This window comes from Rhinoderma darwinii, chromosome 5 (assembly GCF_050947455.1).
Source record: "Rhinoderma darwinii isolate aRhiDar2 chromosome 5, aRhiDar2.hap1, whole genome shotgun sequence".
NCBI classification, from domain to species: domain Eukaryota; kingdom Metazoa; phylum Chordata; class Amphibia; order Anura; family Rhinodermatidae; genus Rhinoderma; species Rhinoderma darwinii.
Genome location: NC_134691.1, coordinates 308,949,234 through 308,965,799, shown reverse-complemented (window position 1 = coordinate 308,965,799; position 16,566 = coordinate 308,949,234). Strand labels below are relative to the sequence as shown.

The window sequence follows — 16,566 nt, the reverse complement described above, 5'->3', positions numbered from 1 at the left end:
GCCATGTGACCGCTGCAGCAGTCACATGGGATGAAACGTCATGACAGGAGGCCGGGCTGCGCTAAGAATAGAGGATCGCGTCACCAGGACTACGGCCGGGGTATGTCTAGACTTTTTTATAAATTTAAAAAAGTACCTTTTTTTTTTCTCATTTTGTGATTTTTGCGGCAGAACCGCAGCATTTCCGCAACAGAGGAGCGGCGATTCCACAGAATACATTGACATGCTGCGGCTTAAAAAGCCAAAAGCCACACTGCAGGTCCATTTTTTTTGCAGCGTGTGGATGAGATTTGTTCAAATCTCATCCACTCTGCTGCGACTGTAATGCGCTGCGGATTTTCCACAATAAAATGTGTTGCATAAAATCCGCAGTGTTCATGCCTAGTGTGTTCCTACCCTAAGGCCGGATTCACACGAGCGTGTGCTTTTTGCGCGCGCAAAAAACATGGCGTTTTGTGCATGCAAAAGGTCCATAACCGCTCCGTGTGTCAGCAGCGTATGATGCGTGGCTGCGTGATTTTCGCGCAGCCGCCATCATTATGACACTCTGTTTGTATGTTTGTAGCACGTGGTGCTTTTCTGTTTTCATTCATAGTTTATACTGCTGCGGAAGTGCTGGGCGTGATTTTCACCCACCCATTGACTTCAATGGGTGCGTGATGCGCCAACCACGCACAAATATAGGACATGTCGTGAGTTTTACGCAGCGGACACACGCTGCGTGAAAATCACTGACAGTCTGAACGGCCCCATAGACTAACACAGGTCCGTGCGAGGTGCGTAAAAATCACGCGCGTTGCACGGACGTATTACACGTTTGTCTGAATAAGGCCTAACAATAAGGCCCAGTTCACAGAGTTTTTGGGCCTTGATATTGACTCGGACACTGCGTCAGAATCAGCACCAAACAACTTCCAAAACCGCCTCCCATTGATTTAATCTGAAATCAATGGGAGCCAGTCGCGGAAAAAATAAAAAGCAGCACGTCCTTTCTTGCCGCGGTTCCGCCTCTGACCTCCCATCGAAATCAATGGGAGGCAGAAAATGCATTTTTCGCTGTGTTTTTTGTCTGCTGTCCTCAATCGCCGCGGGCAAAAAACGCGGCAAAAAAACGCGGCAAGATAGTGTGGGCAGGTCAAAATCTGCCTCAAAATTCTTTAAGGAATTTTGAGGCAGATTTTTTTTTGCCTGCAAAATACTGTGTCAACAGGGCCATACATAAACAGCACTTTGAGATAATTTACTCACTGTGTCAGAAGAGCTGCTGCTCCCACTCCAGTCCTCTTCCGGCGATGTCTTCCAGGCGAGGTCTTCGGTCCAGACGTCCAGTCCTTCACCTCCAGCCAGGCTCCAGGTAAGTTTTGTCCATGTGTGTCCGCGGCTGCGCGCGCTTCGTTCGCGCGGGCGGACGGTTTGACGGCCCCCCATGACGAGGGGAGGGGCCCGCAGCAGCAGCAGCAGCTCACGACATTCTTTTGGTGAAAAAAACGTTTTTTCCTACCAAAAGAATGTCGCGGCAGTTGCCGTGCCCCCCTTTCAATTAGGTTTGGCCGGGCCCCTCACACCAGTACCCCTAATACCCCCCTGATGCACTCACTTAGAAACCAATGAAATTATAATTAAATAAAACAATAAAGACTAAGTGGGCATGTACATATTAGCTGTCAGGATGCAGAGTTCTACAGTCTTAACAAACTAAGAAGAAGGAATCTCCTCAGCTATACTACTATGCTACTGTAATGGCTCTGTTCCTCACCTGACAAGCAGGAAAGAAAGCTATTTCTATTGACTCTGCAGTGAAGAGAGGATCAATATGCAAAGACCTGCGTGGTGAGTAACTGAGCATGCGTTTTCACTCATCTTAGCTCATAAGGCAGACGTGCACATTGCTATACATTTTGCACACCAGGTGGCGCCATACTATGTTAGTTACAGCTTGTATTTGGCAAACATTGTTCTTTTTTTTTTATGATCTGTACAATGAATATAATATTTACTGGAGGGGCAACCACTTTAATTTGTATTTCAGCCAAAGAAACATGAATTTACTATTAAAAGGGTCGTTTCAACAAGACAACTCCGTTTTTAGATTGTAGCCAGCCTAGCGATTAGTTGATCACCAAAGTTCTAACTTCTAAAACACCTGGCGATCAGCTGTTATCAGCTGTTCTCTGTTAGCTGCTGCTGGCAATAAATACGCTCGCTACAGGTGAAATGCAGTATTACATACCAGCCAGTTGATTGATTGCCAACCATGTAATATATAGGTAGTCTTGGTCCACCAAAGTAAATTTCTATTTTTAATTTTTCGATCTTCTATGTAAATGTTTCCTTTTGGCCAAGTCAGGGGTGGCCTTTCTCCATTCAAAACATCAATTGAGCACCCCACACCCCAATAAAAAAAAATACATATCCAGCATCCCATAATATAGAAATATCAGGGCTTAGTTGGATTTTTTTAACCGGTTCCCGACCACTGGCTGTGTATTTACGGCCGGCGGTCGGGTCCTTAAAACCCGCGCCATAGACTATTTACGTTGCAGGTTTTAGCTTGCTGCCAATCGGGCAGCTGAATGTCGGGTCTCCAGGAAGTCAGTGACGTTGGGGACCCTGAGGAGAAGATAGAGCAGCTTTCTCTGCTTCTATCTTCTCTGATCTCTTCTACACTGCGCTCAATGAGCGCTGTGTATATGAATAGAGGCAGTGGCATGTTTTGAAAGTGGAAAAACATGGTGTAAAAGACGAAAATTAAAAAAAATAAAGTCCCCCAAAGGCCTTCTCTGACCTTTGAGGGACAGACCATGATAAAAAATAAATAAAAGTAAAATAAAGTGCAAATAAAATAATAATAAATACACATAAAACATTTTTTACTATTATTTTCAAACTTTAAGCCTAACAATTCTAAAATAGCAAAAAGGATGTGTATAAAAATGATAAAAAAATAAACCTGCATTGACTACGGGAAAAGCATCACAAAAATCACGTCGCAAGCCCAACAAATACAAAAGCTATAGCTGTTTAACTAACACGTGCTAAAAATGGCTAAACGGTGTCTGGTCCTGAAGGATCAAAATAGCCCGATCCTGAACCGGTTAAACCTTCACTTAGTCATCAATTTAAAAAGAAAATCAATTTTATTTTACATGGATCCCAGAATTTGGCACACTGTTTGAAATATTCATGTGTAGCGATAAATCCATAAAAACATATTATACCTGGGATAGAATCACAGTTTGTAATCACTGGCGACACGCCCAGGCTTCAGGAAATGAGAGTATAAATGCTCAGTGACAGACCCATCCTTCATTAAATCTCTGTCTGCAAGACATTATCCTCCTGTGAATCATGGGGAAAAATGGATGTTGTGCTAGCGTTCAGTGTAACAGATGTTTAAATTAATGGCGATGCAGAGGACATGCTGTTTTTTATTGTTTATGTGATAGATCAATATTACACAGAAGAGCATTTACGTCAATGTTAATTCAGAAATATGAACGTTTGAGATGAATCATAATTTACCTATCACGTATACAATAAACACATCAATAAGCATGTATTACTGTTTACCGTTCATTATTTTTATATAATGTAACCAGTTTTAATTCCTACATACAGTATGATACAGTGAAACCTTTTTTGAGGCGACAACCCAACATTATAATGAAAAATGGTTTCCTAAATGAATGGTCCTCTCAAAGTAGACGGCCAATATATATGTAGGATATTAGTAAAGTTGAAGGCTGTCACGGTAGAATTTGGTCTAGTTCAGGAATGGTCTTCTCAATGAGGTGTTTTTTGGGGAAACTATTGATTGAATATGTGTTGAGACATCTAGATCAAGAAACAATAATGGGTCTAGAACTAGAAGAAGCATGAACACTTGGTGGTCAATTGATCATCTTAAATCTGAAAAAATTCAATAAGAAAATGATTAGTGATTTTGGATGTTATGGGGACAATAAAGACAAAAACCTGGCAACTTCCAACTCTACCCCCTTTAATCTAACTCACCAAATTATTGTCCTTTCCAGGACCCCATTTGATCACCATTCACCTCCAGCATTAAGTTCTTAAATCATCATAAAGGATTACCATTTAATGGCTTCTGATAATTTGCCATTCTTATTGATATTTGTCATAAAACTGTAAAGGTTGCAAATTTATTTAAAGGCTCGGTAAACCTAGAAATAACAGTAAACAGGAGATCCTACATTTTTTGCCAATCTGCGTGATTTTCTGCATGTAGAAAACAGCCTTCTAAAAGTCTTGCAGAGAACACAGATGTTAACTTCCTTCTGATTCCTTTTTGTCTGTAATCATTTTTGTCTGACAGATTACTTAGGGGGTGGGGCTTAGCCAAAGAGGCTGAGCTTACCATTTTTGATGCTCCATCTGTGGCCAGTTATGTGACAGATTTGTGAGGAGGTGGGGGAATGGCTGATCTCATGGGATACATATACAAGAATTGTTTATATATTTGTTATAGTCTTCTTGACTTTAGTATGACACTGATGAAATGAGAAGAGGAAGAAGTGTCGTGATTGTGTTATACTTTTTTTTTGTGTGTGTATTTTCTACTACTGGGGGATCCACAATTTTTGCCAAAACTACGCAATCCCTTTAAGAAATGACTCAATGGAATTTTATGGAACATGACAGAAGACCTCCACTTACTGGTCATTTATTTCTCTTTAAGTGACAATGTGATAAAGAGGCTCTGTCACCAGATTATAAGTGCCCTATCTCCTACATAATCTGACCGGCGCTGTAATGTAGATAACAACAGTGGTTTTTATTTTGAAAAAGGATAATTTTTGAGCAATTTATGAACAATTTTAGATTTATGCTAATTACTTTCTTAATAGACAACTGGGCGTGTTTTTACTTTTTACCAACTGGGCGTTGTAAAGGGAAGTGTATGACACTGACCAATCAGTGACCAATCAGCATCATACACTTCTCATTGTTCCAGCCCAGCTTCTTTCACTACACAATCATGCTGTAACAATGGGCTGGAACAATGAGAAGGGTATGACGCTGATTGGTCACTGATTGGTCACTGATTGGTCAGTATCATACACTCCTCTGTGCAATACCCAGTTGGTAAAAAGTAAAAACACGCCCAGTTGTCTATAAAGAAACTAATTAGCATAAATCTAAAATTGCTCATAACTTGCTCAAAAATGATCGTTTTTCAAAATAAAAACCACTGTTGTTATCTACATTACTGCGCCGATCAGATTATGTAGGAGATAGGGCACTTATAATGTAGTGACAGAGCCTCTTTAAGTAAACTCCCATAGAGTACATTTACTTTATCGTGTTCCTTAATGGTCAACGTAAGGGTTTAAATAAAAATTTTATTTAGTCCCTAAATAAAGTTTAAAAAAAATCTGAATATGGATGTTAAAGGTTGCCCGATCCAGACTGCTTCAATAAATGGGAAAATGCTTATTTTATTGGATTACTCGTCCTACCATAAAGTAGACAATGTTTAAATCTGTAACAATTGAAACAAATCACACACCTTTAATTATACAGCTTTAAGATGTTAGTAATATGAGTGTGTTTCCACCTAGATGGATATTCATGATAAGATTAACCAACTATCACATAATAGATGCACAAGTGAAGATTCCATTTGTATCCTAGCAACCGTTAGCTTGATTAAGCAAACATTTAGCTGGAATTGTGGAAAAAATCCTTATTTTTATATATTTTCTTGCCAGTCAGTGTGGTTTTCACATGACATATTTGCATAGTGCTTTGAGTTGGTTTGATAATACTATGTATAGACTGTAGAATCTAACCCGATACATGTTGAGTTCATTTGTTCATATAGGCCAATGGAGTAATCGGATAAATGCTAAATCCTGGTAACTGAGTTGGCCTTTAAGAATTATTTAGTAATATTGGATCAATGGAGAGGATTTGTACATTATTACAATACCCAACTGACTGTTATCAAATTCAGGGCAGGTAATGAAAGCAAATCCGGTTTTATACATAATAGGGCCCTGGGCAATAAGCAAAAGTACTGTATGCTCCCCATCTTTGACAATTTTTGTAGTATTTTTAAAACCTGCATATACAAAATAATACTGCCATATAATGAATAAATAATACCACCATACAGTATCCAACTAACACTGTCATATAGTGCCTTAATAACACTGTCATATATTGCCCACACAATACTACCATTCAATGCCCTAATAAAACTGCCTCATAGTGTCCGCATAATACTGCATATGTTGCCCACATAATACTGCCATATAAATCAGAACAGGAGACAGAGTGGACTGTGTGGCTATAATTTAATAGCTGAATAAATCTCTTTTTATTACGACTTCCATAGAAGTACATGGGCCCCTACTTTACTTCTGTAAGCCTCTGATTTTCTATGTGGCATGTCCTATGGCATGCTGTCCTATGGCATGCTGTTTTACCGGCGTGTTCTCCCTTAGAATGATTGCTTACAGGGGAGAATATCTTTAATATATGGCACCAGACAGAGCACTATTCGAAAGCACAAAGAGTCCCTGCGACTCCGTAGTATGGAGTTGCAGGGGACTCCATGTGCTGCCATACATCTTTCTGTACGTAGTTCTACCTCTGCATGAGTCCTTAACCTAGATTGGAGTAAATGCTGTAGAATTTAGAAGCCAGTTAAACTATTTCAGCAGTCAATTGAATTTATTTCACTATAAGAACTACAAGAACTTCTATAGACATTATAGACAGCCCCATCGTTTTTTGTTTTTTTTTGTAAATAAACAAAAAAAACAACAATGTACTTACCCTAAATTCCCTGTGTTAAACATTGTTCTACTTTGTGCAGAGCCTGAGGGGGCGGTGCATGACACGGATTCAGAGAACACCAAAGAGAGAATCCCTGTCTTACTGCATCATGCACCGCCCCCTAAGGCCCTCCACCTGGCATTACACAGTGCAACCTAGTGTGTTTCTTTAAAGAAGTTTCCCATCTAAGACATTATTGGCACATCCACAGGGTGAGCCTGGTGACTGGCAGTATGGGAACAACTCTAAATTTGAACGTTAAGTATATTACAAAGTTATAAAATGCATTTTTAGGAGTGGGAAAACCCCTTTGAACCGTCACAAAGTCAATTATGTTAAACGGTAATGTAGGAGGCTGTAGAACCATTCAGAAATCTGGCATACCTGGGTGACAGCTGGGAGAGAGGTATTTTTAACCAGTCTACCGTAAAACTGATGAAACAGATAGAAATAGTAGAATAGTACTAAACATTTCCTGAATAAAACAACTGAATACAATTTTGAACAACATGACAGAAGATGACTCAAGAAATTGTATTCTCTATAATAGCTATTATAGTATATTTTATTATTTTACATAAATGAATATAGAGATCCAGAATTTTGGCAATATGAGATGATCTATGTTCAGTTGATAAATATCTTCCTGTGTTATCTCAATAAGATCATTCATCCTGTGGTCAGGTATATGAAAGCCTTGACGCTATGATGGATAAGTTGAAGCTTTTTCCATTCACCAAGATCCCAAATGTATTTCAGTAACATTATATTGAGAGCCATGTGGGCTGATTTTAAGCGTTTAAGAGAATTTCGAGAGTTAATTCCATATAATTCATCAAATTGTTTATGAAGCATTTCCTTCTTTATTTTATCAACCATTTGTATAAATATCCAGCCAAGCAGCCCAATTCAATCTGTAATAAGCAGTATAATTTACCACAGTGTGTATGCTGCTTTACGTGTGTAATGAACAGCGTGCTTCTTGTCGTCGTTTTAAGATATTCATTCATTTGTAAACAAATCACCAGTACCCTGAAATAATGCATGTGGTAATTCTCCCGTACAATAATTAATACATTTAATTCATAGCAATTATTAGGCCTAGTGTTAATACCACTGCAATTACTATAATAAACTTCAATAAGTTAAATATCAATGGCAGCATTATATTCACTTATTGCATGTGGCGTTCACTGTATAAAATGCAGAATGTCATGTTTCACTCCATGCACCTAGCATTTTGACCGCTAATATGATGTGCAAAACGGAACCATATTGTGCATGGTATTGCAGGTCGGCTCAGTTCCGAGTTAGGTTCAATTTCATGTATCAGGTTTTTCTCGATATTACTGTATTCTGTGGTTCTAGGGGTTACCTCAGTCCAATATATGGCATGTGATGGAGCATGCTGCAATTATTTTTTGAATGCATTTACCACCATAGTTGTATGCATAGCCCATGAAAAGTGACACCATATTTAGGCTTGTGTGCGCGAAGCTGTTTCCGTGAATTCCATAGCTGCAGGGTGCATGCTCGAACGCCACTCCTTTCACTTTTTCCTGGCTACAGTCTTGCAGATGGGGGAATTGTGGGACATGGGACCCCCGTTCTGGTGTATTCCGGTTCTAACAAGTCATTACCTATCCAATGGATTAGTTATAACTGCTAAATCGGGGAGGTCCGATCGCTGGGACCAACACCGATCTAGTAGTTATCAGTTATCCAATAAATAGGTAATAATTTGTTATATCCAGAATAAAAGTCTATATGTATTTTACTGCAGCAACTAGATGTAAGTTAGATGTACAATGTAAGTTACTAGGAATGAATGCATTTCTAAGTATTCTTTTTATGCTCCAGGTCAGAAGTCCCCAACCTGTCAAAATGGTGAATGTACTGTAGTATAATATATTCGGACCAAATCGCTAACCATGTTAGACACCTTTCTCTTTCTTACATCACCTCATGACTGGTGGAACAAATGCTATAATAAGCTTTTATGACTCCTCTTAGTCATGCGCCATTAGTCACACCCAACCCTTTTTAAGACTGAAAGAGTAACAAGTGTCAAAAATATAATAAATGTGTTGACATGGAATTTAAAGTAGTATTCTGCCATATTTAAATTGTAACATGGGATTACTGGAGTGGTTTCCCCGTTCCATTTGTGACACATGCTCCAGACCTCCGCTTGGCAAAGCAGCCATGCCACTTCCCTCAAGGACTCGCTCACTTCACTAGAGGCAACCTCCTTCTCAGTTCCACACAATTTCGCATCACGTCTCCCGACCTCCATTTTACCACCCTTACAGCTGTAGCTTGTAGCTTGAACAGTTTTCTGGAATTCCTGTTAGAACAATCTATAAAATAATAGAAAGCTTTTAAAGCGGTTGTCCCAAGCTTAAATCTTCATTCATTCAGAGGAACAAGACCCCCGTTCTCGTGATCGGTGGAGGTCCCAGCAGTCAGACTCCAACAATGAACATGTTATCACCTATCCTGTGGTTTGGGGATAACTTTTAATCTTGGGATAACCCCTTTAATTGCAAATATAGATATGGTAGACAAGGGGAGTTAATAGACTCTAAAGAAAGCTGGGGTACCAGAGGTGGAGGATGCAGATACGGAGATTACTGGCATCGGGAGATCTGGGGCAAGTTTCCCTGGTGCCTGGTGTTAGCACAAGCACTTAGGTAGACTTAAGCTTATCGTCTATTTAAAAACTGGGACTGTGAGTCTCTGGCACTGAAGAGGTTGAGTGAGAAGACAGGACGTAATTCCTACCAGGTGTTGTCTTTTATATGTCTGGCAAAAAGAATATGGAAACATATGTACCTTAACAAATAGGATTCCTTTCACCTGCATCTCCTCGCTAACAAGCAGCTGTTGACTATTTGTATCTCTGCGGGTTTGGAATTTAGATTCGGAGTCTGTAGAGGCAAAGAAAGAAATATTTAGTTAGATAAATTGATCCACTCCTCCTCCTTCTGATCAGTTAGGTATTTCAAAGACAATAATGCAATATAATTTTTAATTCTTTTCACTTGCAAAGATGAATTTTCACATGGCTGTATAAGAGAGAAATAAAGTTATAGAGGTTATAATAAATAAGGTATTTTTTTTAATAAAGAAATAAACATGTTAGCAAAGAAATAGAGATAGAAAAGAAGTGTGATTTAAAATAATACAATATAAAAAAAAACACTAATGCCACCTAAACACTATATATAAATAAATATGCATTGCTGCTGTATCTACTTACACTAGTGAGGTTCTTAGCGCACATTTTGATAAAATTGTGTGAGCCCACCTGCCACGACAAGGCAAACTCAAGAAGGTGGATCCCTACGCTGCTCATACACCCAGAACTGGGACTAAGCCTACATATACCTGGGGATGGTAGGCATTAGCATCAAACTAATTAAAATCACCCAGGGCAGAATGGGAGGAGTGCAAGATTAAAAATGGAGGCAAATAATGGCCATCTCAAATATATGTGGAGCATCTCTAATAAATCTACAGAGCCATTTGATTAAAACTGTAGTTAAAATGATAGCTTGTACCAGGCTTATTAGACATGTATTTATTCTGTATATTTACATGCTTTACATGCACAGAACTGGTACCATGTAGAGTATATTTTACACATTGTTATACTACCTATGTCATTCTTGAGATAACTTAATGCTAGATACGCTGCCCTCCTCTGTAGCCTATGGTGGTTAATGATATGATGTGATGGTACGGTGTATATGATGAAAAAAATTTTAAATATTAAATCAGAAGCAGAACTTTGGGTTCAGCTTGACAAACAGTAGGTCATATTAGGTAGGTCATATTCACAGTACTTTGTTAGTTTATCCACCTGTTATTGAAAAGGCAAGAAGTACATGTAGTATGTGTGAACACTAACACATTTTTATGGTTTGATCAATTTAGCGATTTTGTGTCAAATACAGGTCCAAATGGATGACTCTCACACAAACTAATAACCTCTGACTGTATTTAATGGCCATGAAAAAAGTCTATGAAGTGGCCAAACATAGAAAATACATGCATGGTTCCATAGCAATAAGCTATCATTAGTAGTGGTTATAGTATTCAGAATTTTAATATTAGTAGATCTGTAAAATTCCTGACAGTTTTGATGCAGTTTTTGTCTCAGTTTTTTTTTTTTTTAGCTAAACACATAAGTGGTTGCAAACGAAAGAAGTTGCATTAGTCTTTTCTTTATAGCTTTCCTTGCTTTTGGATCCACTTCTGGCTTTGGCTCAAAAAACTGAGCCAAAAACTGCATGTGTGATTCCAGCCTTGATCTGGCACCAATACGACGTGATCATCAGGTATTGTGCATCAGTTACAGTGAAAAACAGCACAGTAAAAAATTAATATTGAGTAAAAATGACTTTTGTGACCTCCTGGGGTACAAATTATGCAAAATAAATACATAATTATACAAATAGTATTGAAAAGAAACACCCACACACTGCCCCCTCAAACCATACACAAACACCTGAGACTAAAAATGTTTTATATCTAAATTACCAAAACAAAATGCGGAACCCATTTAAACACTATTTTAGTGGGAATTTGCGAAATACATTTTTTTTTTTAAACTTTTTGTACAAATTACCTCTAATAACATTAAAGTTAAAAAAAATATAATACTATAAAATTGGTATGGAGGAAAAGCCCTATGTATGGCATATCTTTTTATTTTCGTAGTCCAACACTTAAAAACTTGACTCCTGGGAACACCAGTGTTTCACCAAAGGGTTTCAGGAGAACCACAAAATGAACATAGGTAATGGTGGATGAAAAGGGGGGGTGTTTGCACCTGCACAAATTTACAATATACATATCAATGCAATATATATCTGTTACTGAGTGGGTCTATGTCATGGAGATGTTATTTAGGCCATGAACTGGTGGTGTATTATCCATGGACTGATGCCAGAAGTACAGTCTGAGCCTGGATTCACACGAGTGTGTGCGTTATGCGCGCGCAAAAAACGCGCCGTTTTGCGCGCGCAAAAGGTCCATAAAAGCTCTGTGTGTCAGCAGCATATGATGCGTGGCTGTGTGATTTTCGCGCTATCATTATTTATGATACTCTGTTTTTATGTTTGTAAACAGAAAAGCACGTGGTGTTTTTCTGTTTTCATTCATAGTTTTGACTACTCTAGCACGCATCACGCGCAGCACACGGAAGTGCGTCTGTGTGCCGTGCGCGGTTTTCACGCAGCCATTGACTTCAATGGGTGCGTGATGCGCGAAAAACGGGCAAATATAGGACATGTTGTGAGTTTTACGCAGCGGCCATACGCTGCGTGAAAATCACTGACAGTCTGAACGGCCCCATTGACTAACATAGGTCCGTGCGACGCGCGTGAAAATCACGCGCGTTGCACAGACGTATTATACGTTCGTCTGAATAAGCCCTAAGGTGAATACATCTGATAGACCTGACGTTCTCACTTGGCTGAGTTTCAAGTAAAACTCATAAAATAGATATTCTAAAAACATTGGCTGTCAAACAGCGTTGGAAGCCTTAATTGTTTCCTAGTTCTATGGGAAGAATGTTTCACATAGTTGCATTTTTCATTTGGCATCGTGAGTATCAGGAGCTGAGTTGCGATGTCAAATTGCTGTGCACGATTTAATTGTACTGTATAATATACAATAAAAATGTCCCAGGGTCCTTTAAATTTTTATTTCATCAGCAAGGACCCCGCTGAGGCCTGCTCAGTCAACGCATTTCAGCTACAGCTGTATATGGGACTTACCAGCCACATGTTCACTTTTCCTGTGTCTTTTTCGCTAGTTAAAATGTTAAAAATCAGTTATGGCTTGATTTTCCTAGTCATAAAATTTACTTACCATTTAATATTTCCTTCAATGAAATAACTAATTTATAAGGCCCTATTAAAAAATAAATTGTGGCATGCGCCATCGGATGCTTTATTAAATTGCTGGCTGTGCAAGATTTTACAGCGTTGTCCCATTCAAGTGGAAAAGGTACCTCTGCACAATAATATTCTTTCTTTTATGACCATTGCTACTACTTTGGAAGACTAAAGTCTGTCGTGGGATAACCCTTTGAGGGCTTTGCTATATTTACTTTATATATAATTGGCTATGCACATGGGTCACTACACCCAACTTGCTGGGGTTGTCTCAATCAGACAACTCCATCTCAAAGGAAAGCCCAACGGTGATCACCGAAGCTGATACTGAAATCAGCAGGAGCCTAAAGCTGGGGATACACACAGACTGTTGTAGCGTGACTGCCATGATATTTTCAAGAGACTCTCTAAGAAAAACATTGGATAAAAATTTTCCATGAGAGCCAATTGATCAATCTGAACTAAACTTGTAGCACTATAAAAGTTTATTTGTAGTCCCAAACTAATAGTGCCTGTAAAACATTAGCCACTGTGATGGAAGTAGGTCTAGGCTGCCATAGGTGGGCATTTTGTGGTTGTGGTTGGCTACACATGCCTATCTTGATAGGTAAGGTTGAAAAATTATACAATACGTTAATAAACATGGATTTCATATTTTGGTCTACAACTTCATACATAGACCCATTGGCTATAACCCTGCATAAAAAAAATTAAATAAGTGCACATTCTTCAATATGAAGAATCTGACTGGGAGCAATTAAATAGGAGAATCCATATCCTTACTGTTATTTATTAGATATATATGTCTTGCATACAGTCTGTGTTGGCATTGTATATGTATTTACCACATGTAAATTTGTCCTTATATATTTTTGTTTGCTTTTATACTAGATAATGTAAGACACCGGCCTCTGATTTATACTGCAGAAGAGATGTCCCTGAGGGAAAGTAAGCTTTACAAAATGTCTGTCACATCAAGTTTACAGTAAGCCAAACAGCTCTAGACAAGAAGTAACATTTTCTATGAGGCTTTGTTTAGCTGACCCTGACAGAATGTCTTTTACCTGACACCAAAATGTAGGCATGTGAAGCATCACAAACATGTATATCAAATCCTTTCGAACATCTGTGCCCGAGACCAGGGCCACATATGATGCATATTGATCGCCGAGATTAGAACAGTTATTGTGTCTGATAAGAAAGAAATGACTTCTCTGAGTTCTGACCCTCATTTGACATTACATGGAATACAGGATTACCTGAAGGGAAATAATATTCAGGGAACAGAATATGATACCACTGTGTACAATGCCTAATATTAATCTTATCAGCAAACAATCAGAGGTGCACAAAAAATGAAATATACTTTAGTAAAACTGACATGGAAAAGGATTTAGGAACTCTAGTTGACATTGAACATAAAGGGGTATTACCATTCAAGACATAAATGGCAGGATGTGCCATGAATGTCTGATAGATGCAGCGCCCAGTGACCAGAACGGGGGTCACTCGACCCCCATCCCACCTGGTGAGGCAGCCGTTGGCCGCTACACCCAAGCGGAGAATCGATGTTGAGGTGACCGCTCAGGTGCACTTCTTCCTCCATTGATTCTTTTGGTAGATATTCACACAGCCAAGCCCAGTCAGCCCTCCATTGATTCTCCCCCTGGATGTGATTCTTTACCAGGTGGAACGGGGGGGGGGGGTTGGACGACCCCTGTTCTGGTGATAGGTGTGAGTCCCAGAGCTGGGACCTCCATCTATTAGGCATTTATGGCATATCCCCTGAACATGCCATAAAATTCTTAGATGGGAATAATCCAATAAATGTAGCAAACAGTATCAGTCAGCTGATACCAAGACAAATAAGATCATGGGGTGCATCCAAGGGGGCATAGATGCGCATGATGAGAACATATCACTACCACTTTATAAATAACTAGTCAGACAGCACATGGAATATTGTGAACATTTTTGGGCACCAGTGAACAAGAAAGACATAGTAATAAATGGAATGGGTGGATAACAGTAACCCAAAAACGATCAAAATTAGGGTTATTTAGTTAAAAACGAGGGATGACCTAATAACTATGTATAAATATATCAAAAGTTAATATAGAGATCTGTCTAATTATCTGTTTACACCTAAGCCTGTAACCATGACAAGGGGGCATGCTCTACTTCTAGAGGAAAGAAGGGTTCTACACCAACATAGAAGGGAATTCTTTACTGTAAAAGCAGTGAGACTATGGAACTCTGGGCCAGAATAAGTTGTCATAGTGAAATCATTGAAAGAGTTCAAAAAGGACCTGGATGTTATAATGTTACAAGTTACCTGCCATAGAAATGTGAAACTTTCAATGCTATTGATTATTGCATACATTATTATGTACATTTTTATTTATTAGGTAGTCCAAAGGCATCAGGATTACATGGTTATATACTTGTATATACATATTTAACTGTATCTAAATATTTTCAGCTATGAGTGCAAATCAGAGACCCTGTAGAAAAAACACTTTTCATTGCTGGGAGGTTCGTGCAAGTTGAATTTATTCCTAAAACACAAGTTATGTAAAGCAGGAATGTACTGGGCCCTTATAACATCCTCTGCGGTCAACGAACTTAAGAAGCTAGCGTGATTACTTTTTTTGTACATTCATAGAATTTTCAGGGACTTAAAACTGATTACCCTGAATGTCGGCATGTGAAGAAAGTCTACCACTGCCATTCCTCTGAACAGCTGGTAGTTTTGCAAAAAGCTCCCTAGTGGCGCACAGTCGAAATTTGTAAGTAGCCTTGTCTTCTAACATTTCAGGGCAACCAAAACGCGACAGGATGACAGATAGTCCCCTCAATAGATACTGACAAACAAATTAGTGGAATGATGCGTTTGCTAGCATACCAGATGTGTTGAGTTCTATCATATGGAACAGGCAATGAAAAACTGTCCGGGTCCCATCTGTGCGTTTTATAATCACTGATGCACTAGTTGTGTGACTGCAGGCACAGCAAATATTTTCTCTGTATTTACATGTGCAGTAAATGAGCAGTCTTGGGTCATGACCTGCTTAAATTTATCATCACTTTGAATATCCGATATTATTATAGTGGCTGATAACCTGCAATGACTACAGTAGATGCATAATTAGATATACACAGAATCTTACGGCACTAGTTACATTTTTAATAAGATCCATATTGGGCAAGGCAGGTATTATATGGGTTATCTAGGAAAACAGTGGCTGGTAGATATAAGGCCCCAGTCTATCCAATAATTATATCTCAGTATGTCACCTATAGTTGACATATAATCTATACACTTTGTTTTATTACAAATTACATTAAGGCCTCATTTACACGAGCGTATTATACGCGCGTGCGACGCGCGTGCTTTTCACGCGTGTCGTACGCACCTATAATAGTCTATGGGGCTGTTTAGACGATGCGTGAATTTTGCACAGCGTGAGTGCGTTGCGTAAAACTCACGACATGTTCTATATTCTTGCGTTTTTCACGCAACACGCACCCATTGACTTCAATGGGTGCGTGAAAACAACGCATGCCACACTGACGGTCCTGCGTTGCATGCGCGAAAATCACGCAAGAGCTGTCAAAAGGATGAATGTAAACAGAAAAGCACCACGTGCTTTTCTGGTTACAAACATCCAAACGGAGTGTCAAATTAGAGATGAGCGCACCGAACTTCACCGGGTTCGGCCGAACTCGTTTTAACCGAACCCGGCAAAAAATGTTCGGGTACGCGACGTCAGGAGACAGTCACTGCCCACGGTGCTGAAAGACTTAAACTGTTTCAGCACCATGGACAGTGACTTTCGGTCACAATATACATATA

At 39.1% G+C, this 16,566-nt stretch overlaps 1 protein-coding gene across 2 annotated transcripts in view; it reads left to right on the top strand.

Annotated features, from left to right (window-relative positions):
- ADARB2 (adenosine deaminase RNA specific B2 (inactive)) overlaps positions 1 to 16,566 on the top strand; it is a 540,786-nt gene that overhangs the window by 293,898 nt on the left and 230,322 nt on the right. The window contains exon 4 of one of the 2 annotated variants that reach the window (XM_075827433.1): positions 13,602 to 13,658. The exons of the other annotated variant lie outside the window; for it this stretch is intronic. Within the exon in view, the coding sequence (XP_075683548.1) occupies positions 13,602 to 13,658 (57 nt within the window). The remainder of the gene's footprint in view (positions 1 to 13,601; positions 13,659 to 16,566) is intronic. 2 annotated transcript variants of the gene reach the window in all.